This window comes from Macadamia integrifolia, chromosome 3 (assembly GCF_013358625.1).
Source record: "Macadamia integrifolia cultivar HAES 741 chromosome 3, SCU_Mint_v3, whole genome shotgun sequence".
In the NCBI taxonomy this organism is placed as follows: domain Eukaryota; kingdom Viridiplantae; phylum Streptophyta; class Magnoliopsida; order Proteales; family Proteaceae; genus Macadamia; species Macadamia integrifolia.
Window position 1 is genome coordinate 33318429 of NC_056559.1, and position 7332 is coordinate 33325760.

Genomic DNA, 7332 nt, shown 5'->3' on the forward strand with positions numbered 1-7332 from the left:
CCCCCCCCCCCTTTTTTTTTGTGTGCGTGTGAGCAGAAATGGACAGAGGAATGTGAATCATAGAATGCTATTAATTATAGAATTATGAATGACAAAGAAAAACAAGAATCTGAAACACACCATTCCAGCTATGGAAACAACAGGAGCTCCTCTGTCTGCTATTCCAGCACTAGTTGCAGCTGCAACAGTTGTATTTGGGCTTATTGTAGTCTGCATGAATAATAGCATGCATCAGCAGATATCAACATTTCCAACCCGAGTTGACGCACCATGAGAAGAACTATTAAGCTAACCTTTGTTACAGTTTCAGAGACGATTCTTGATGCATCAAAAGAACGACTGTCGAATGTTCGGAGCAACCGAATCCCCTCCGCATTGGACAATATTTTAATTCCATTTTCATTTGTAGAAACAGCCAATAAAGTCCCCTCCTTATTGAAGCGGATACGTGGGCTTGCCTTGATATTGTAAGAGGTGAAAATTAGAAAGCAGGATCACCAATCTTATTCAGTTATTCTTCATAACATTTCATCACAGTTCATCAAGAAAAATTAAGAACTTACCGGTAAGCCTCCATCAGCATCAATAGTTGTCAAAAGGTTAACATTATCCATATCCCAAAATTTTATTGCAAATTCGTCACCGGCAGCCAAATATCGGTTTCTAGTGGTATCAAACTGCACCACACCCAAAGAACGTTTCCGGAATCCTAGATAAGTCCTCTTCACGGCCCCTTCACTTTCATTCCATTCAACAATGTATGACTCTCCATCTTTGCTGGTCCCGCATGAGAAAAGCCTACAAATATTTCAAGGAAAATATTAGCATATCAGTTTGTCCCATAAAAAAAAAAAAAAAAACTACAATAATATCCAGTGAACTGAAACATGAAAAGAATACAGCAGTTAAATCAACCTAGTCCCATCAGCGCTATATGCCATTGTTGTGCACCAGTGACCTGGAGCATCATAATCAACCCTCGATCCCAAATTATCATATAACCATGCCTTTATCTTTCCATCTAGTGCTGTTGAAAAGATAAACTGACAGATGAAAGCATAACACGTGTAAGGGAAGACCACGGACAGGTCATAAAACAACAAAAGTAGCATAAAGCAAGGGAAAATTCTGCAATGTAACTGTATAACTACTCAGAAATGAAAATAGTACAGAGGTGTTCTGACCTGGATGTTTTCCTTGTAATGAGGGCAGACAGAATAGACAGGAGCTTCATGACCTTCAAAAGTATATTGTTTGGCACCAGTAGCAGCATCCCACACCTGAACTAACAAATTTCAATACAAGAATTTGGATGTATTCTATTTGGAAATTAGCTATCACATGCAATAAACCAACCTTAATTGTCTTGTCATCACCACAGGTTATGACGCTTAGTTGTTTATTGGGGTGAGAGAATGCAAGATCATTTACACCACCAATATGAGCATCAATCTGGATATCGAGAAAATGTTACAAGTCAAGCAGCAAGCTCAAATAAAGAAGCAGATAAAAGAAATCAATCAAGAGTCAACGTCATGTATACCTCCAAGTGCTGCCGTACATCATCAGCACCATGGTAAGAATATATCTGCACAATATGCCTTGAGTATGCTACTCCTGTTAAATGGCAGGGGGGAAATTAAACATTGAGTGAATTAGGCTTAAAATCAGAAACTTTGACCATAATTCAACGAAAAAAAAAAACTGTAAACTTACCAAATAAAGAACCATCAGGGCTCCATATCACACGGTTAACTGATACACCAGGATCTTTAACTAAAGCTGCCTGAAGTAAGTTGGTTGAGTTTCAATACAATCAAACAGAACAGCCAATGATAAGGAAGCAACATGCTGCACACTCTTAAAATAAACACAGCCTATGAAGACAACTTACTTGGAGAGGCATTGAACATGCTCCAAGATCCCAAACCTTGAAATTTTTAAGAACTAATCTCTCCCTAGAACCAACTTCCCACAGCCCTATGTCTCCCACATTGGTACCAACTGCAACATCAAAAAATATTATTTGTGAGCCAACAGGTAGATTCATATAAAGCACATAAGAACAAAAATTAATTAGATCAGAAACACTAGTATCCAAATGAAAAACGAAACTTACAACATCAGAAAAACAAAGTGGAGAATAAGAAACATAAGTGCAGAGGAAAGCAGAGACCTAGGAGTAGAGTCTGTTGGATAGGGTGAAAATCCATGCTCATGGGACATGACCCCTGATTGAGGTTTCGCACAACGGTCTTGGGCAAGTCATCATGAGTGTTGAAAGGTTGACCATGACTCTGACCAGGATAACTTATTGGCAATATATTAACAGGCAGATTTACCTACACAAAATGAACGGATATTAACAGATGGAGGTAACAAGTCATAGACATAAGAAAGTTCAGATATTAAAAAACTTTGAATAGGAAATACAGTTGAGAGGCAGGTCCAGTAAAAGCCAATATAATGTACCTCATCAGAAATCCCAATTGGTCTTGTTCTTTTGGACACATGATCTGAGTCCCCTGATGGGTAATCTACACCATTATTGGTTGGAGGGGTCCGAGGATGCTTCAAAATTGCAGCTACCACAAGGCATTGAAAAAACTTAAGATTTAATTTAAAAAAAGAGAAAGAAAAATGAAACTATGGCAGATGTAACATCAGCAAGCATAAGTGACAGCCTTGATTTAAAACTACCTGGATTTGCAGGAGCACCAAGACCAAGGGGTCCCCCAGACACTGCTGGGTGAGTAACAGTCGATGGATTTGACATCCAACCAGCAAGGGACGTTGGAACTGGCGGTGGACCAGGTTGGAAAGGCTGAAGACAAAGTTAAACCATGGTAAGTAAAGCACACAAATACATGAAAGATAAAACTGATTTCATGACCAAGTTGACCATAGGCCACCTACCCCATGTGCACCGATTGGAGGAAAACCTCCAGCTTTTGGTATGGATCCCAGGATTGGATTGTTTGCCGGTGATGGGGCGCGAGCACCATTTGGTTGCCCACAAGTATGATCAACAAAAAGGGTCTTTATATCAGGATTAGGCCTTGGGTTTTTACAAAGCTGATGCTGCCAATTCAAGCTGCCGAGCAATATCCAAATAAATTATCCAACATAAATGAATACTTATCAAAGAACCTTAGTCGTCAAAATTACTTAATAAGCACACCCAACATTTCAACCATGTTTGCAATAACATTGTTGGCTTTCGATTTAATAAGTGTGCACTGACATAACAATAATACAGTAATATATCATGTTCAGCATGAAGGGCATGAAGACTCCATTGCAATTTTCAGTGACAAAAAGTAGCACCCTCATAAAACTAAAAGAAACATACTGGAATCACCTTTGATTAATGAGTGTCCGTAACCTTGAATTTTTAAGGCTAGGAAACTGCAATTTGTCACGAAAGAGGGGATTGGCTTCAATTAGCTTCTTGAGCTCAACTAGCATGATTGTTCTAGCAGACTTCGTATCTCCATATTTGGAAAGTTGCTCGTTTTCCCTAAAGAATTCATATCATCACAATAAATATTCTTTTTGCGGATATCTATCCTAAAATTATAGCCAAGATTTTTGAGAATATATGAATCTTACCTGAAATTCTCTAATGTCAAGAGCTGTGTGATTTCCTTGAACAACTCTTCATTAAAAGAGGAAAAAACCTTCAGATCTTTTACAAGGATTTCTACAGCCTTTGCACGGTCATGCCTATTAAATTTCGATCACAATCAGTTACAAAGCTAATAAAGTAGATTTTCATGACAATAATTGCTGGAAAAAGGAAGGCTTTAAAAAACCACGAACTTACTTATCAAGTGCCTCAAGATACTTCTGCTTTCGAATTTCGAAAAATATCTTCATGGAATACCGGTTGTCATCCACTTTGGTGAAGCCTGAGAGATATCTCTCGACCTCATCCCAATTTCCGTTATGCACCTCATCCTCGAAATACTTCATGTTAAAGAAGAACCCCGACTCCTGTTCAAGCCTATTTAAAAGCAACCCATCGCAAACAGAGCAAAATTAACCAAAATGCTGGCCCCAGAAAAAATTTAAATTTCAAAGAACGCATAAGAAATTAAGTTAAATAAACCTACTTGTGAACAGTCTCCTTAAATTTCTCCTCATCGAGGAACTGCAAAATTAAGAACACAAGCTCCCTACTAAGAGAAGACATCAGGACGACCCGGTCTTTGACTCCAGGCTCTCAGCACTAACCAAAATCCAACGAAAACAGGCCCCAGATCTTCTGCAGAAACAAAACAACAAAGAGTTAAACACAACAGAAAACCTACAATTTTAAAATCAATAAAACAAGCGTTAAGCAACAGAGAACATAAGCACAGAACCAGAAGCAGAAGATTAGTCTGATCTTAACTAAAACATGCAAAAACCAGAGTTTTCCATCACAAACACCAAAGAAACGAAGAAATCGGAAGCGGCAAAAACTAAAAATGCAGAACTAATATGAAAAATTAGGGCTTTAAACGATCGGAAATACAAAAGCAACTTTAAAGCATTCGAATCGAAGATGCAGAATAAAAGGGGCGATATGAAAAAGCAGGTTAAGGGTAACGAAAAAGCCAAACTTCAAAAGCAAAGATTCGAACAAGAGGAAGGGCTAACCAGAAGCTTACCTTCCACAGTAGAGAGATCGAAGAGAAAACCAGTGAAAAAAACACAAAAGAGACAGAAGAAATGAGAGCGAACTAGATTGAACTGCTTCTCTCACCTCTATCTTTATCTCTCTTGCCCAGAAAAATTGAAAAAAGAAACCGACTTCGCAAGTTGCAGAAAAGGCCAGATTTATAGGGAGAGGCGACATGCAGCACGAGATACGCTATCGAACTTATATCGTTGAGCTTACTGCTTATCATCTGATAAGTTATTTGACTTATATAACTACAGTGATAAGCCTGTCCCACAGAGCCGGCTACGTTTTGTCGACTTTACCGGCGCGGAATCTTGAGCAGACAGCTGTCGTTACCCTTTAATGCTATCGAGGGAGAAAAGTCCGAAAACTTCTAGTTTCCGGACACCTTTTGTTTCAATTTTGCTCAAAAGTTAAGTGGAAATTACGAGATATGCCACTGGCAGAGGCACTAATGGCATGTTAATGAGAAAGAAAGAAAGATCACGTGATCTAGAACTTTTGATTTCGTAATGAGATGAACAAACGGGAAAAGTAATATCTCACGAGAAAATGAGGAGATCTCAGGTTCGGATATGGAAATTGGAAAACTGTTCGCCTGGCATTATTAGGGCAATAATTTTTATTTTAATTATGGATAAAAGCGGAAATAAAGAAAGTGGAAAAAAATCGTAATCCACGAAAAGTGGAATTGTTTTCCTTTCTTTCACTGTGGGAAGTGGGGCCCACGGAGCCGTACGTTAGAAATTATCTTTGGAATATTATATGAGTGACGACCTAGTCGCTACACTTTGTTATCATCACGAGTTTGGTTTTGGTGTTTGCATCTGCATCTCTACTTTTACACCTTAAGATCAAATTTCAAGTGAGACCACTACTCTCATATTATCATAGGAAGTAGTTGACAGGTGACTTTGAAGATTGATTTAAATAATAAAAAATAAATAAAAACTTTTCCATCCCGTTATGATAGAATCTAATATCAATTCCAAACTCTGGTCGGAATCTGTAGACTGGATCATTTGACTCCAAATCAATCAGCGTTCATTTTGTATAAATCAGATCCTAATTTTCATTGAGTACGATTGAGGGCGGTTTCGTGCCATAATAAGGATAAGGTTGCTCCATTGTGATCCGACAATTGTGGATTTAAATTAGAAAATAGCTTCTCCACAAAACACGTATACTGTTACATAAATTATAACCCTTTTTATACTCGACATCGGTGGGAGCCTTAAGCACTAAGTATGTTTTTTATTGAGTTGGGTCACATCAGGCCAATTTTGACAAGTTCGATCAATTTTCTAATCAATTTCTAAAATGATTCAAAATCAAAATTGATGAAGACCAATCCGCTTTCTGAGTTTCTATATGAAATTTAAACTATAGAATTGTGGATCATGCAAAATAACTACAAAGCCTTTTGTAGTCAAGTGCCATATTGAATTTTAGCCATCAACATTGTATTCACAATCGGCAATTTCTTTTTATGATAAGACACAAATGACCATGTCAGTGGACAGCTTCTCAACTGCAATAATTTACTTAATTCAGTATCCTTCCATAGTTGCTATTTGAAGAGTTTATTGGTTTCTAATGCCTCTGTCACATAGGGGATGAGATCCTCTTCAACATACCAATGCATCCAGCATGCATCCAACGATTATGATGATCTCGGGATGCATGCAAAACATGTTAGGATTCTTATGTGGGTTTAACTGATACTGATTGACCTATTGTGTCTAAGAAAATAAAGACCACTCTAATTAGGAAACTTCTAGCCTTATTCTATTGTGGGAATGGAATAGGGTTTAGGGATTCTATTATATATAGAATCCTGACGGTCCCTGCAGCCGTTACTTTCATAATAATATTTTGAGAGCACTACTTTCTCACAAAGCTAGTGTAGAGATAGAGAGAAGATCCCAGGGTAAGAGGCTGCAGAAGATCTCAGTAGAATGACTCATATTGCGTGGTTCTTCATCATAGTTCATGGTACAAGCATCAACCTTGATTTAGGGACTTCATTCACGCTCAACGGGTATGTGATCGATTTTTTTTCATTATTCATTCTTGTATTCTAACACTGTAGCTCATTCAAATGATTCTAGGATTTAGAATCACTAACAATTGGTATCAGAGCCTACACTATGGTGCTAGAATCAAGAAATTATTTAAAAAAAAAAAAGGTTTGGGTTCCAATTTATGAAAATCATTATCTTACTCTCACTTAAAGATCCCGTATGGGAAAACTTTCTTCACAAAAGTTGTAGAGCACGAGAAGACGATCACGGTGGTATACCGCAAGTCATTGAAAACCTTTGAGCACGCCAGCACGCTTCATCAAAAATTGACTATTGTAGGAGAGAGAAAAAATAGTAAAAACAAAACGACGGCGAGTTATCGTCGGGTCAACTCGAAAATCCTACCGAGTTGACCCGGAGGTGCAGCGGGTCAACACATGACCAACCCTGTTTGACTAGATCAAAGGTTGACCGGGTCGTTGACAATTTGACCCGAAACTAATATGCCCAAACCAGATTAGACCTTTTGGCTGAACCGGTTGGTTTGGATTGATTTTGATCCTTTTTTTTAAATAAAAAAAAAAACTCTACAACTTCAAATGGCTCGTACGGGTAAACGGTGAAGAATTTTCCATCCTA

General features: G+C 38.0%; 1 protein-coding gene across 1 annotated transcript in view; it reads right to left on the minus strand.

Annotated features, from left to right (window-relative positions):
• The window catches only part of LOC122074101 (protein TOPLESS-like), a gene marked incomplete in the record, with an annotated part of 11454 nt that extends 6646 nt beyond the window's left edge, over positions 1-4808 (minus strand). Inside the window, 18 exon segments of the mRNA XM_042638939.1 lie at positions 121-210; positions 294-458; positions 564-798; positions 916-1043; positions 1185-1280; positions 1357-1452; positions 1544-1617; positions 1717-1786; positions 1895-2004; positions 2177-2342; positions 2473-2585; positions 2701-2824; positions 2917-3094; positions 3362-3520; positions 3613-3726; positions 3827-4006; positions 4116-4267; positions 4656-4808. Of these exon segments, the coding sequence (XP_042494873.1) occupies positions 121-210; positions 294-458; positions 564-798; positions 916-1043; positions 1185-1280; positions 1357-1452; positions 1544-1617; positions 1717-1786; positions 1895-2004; positions 2177-2342; positions 2473-2585; positions 2701-2824; positions 2917-3094; positions 3362-3520; positions 3613-3726; positions 3827-4006; positions 4116-4195 (2178 nt within the window).
• Between the last annotated feature and the right edge of the window lie 2524 nt (positions 4809-7332).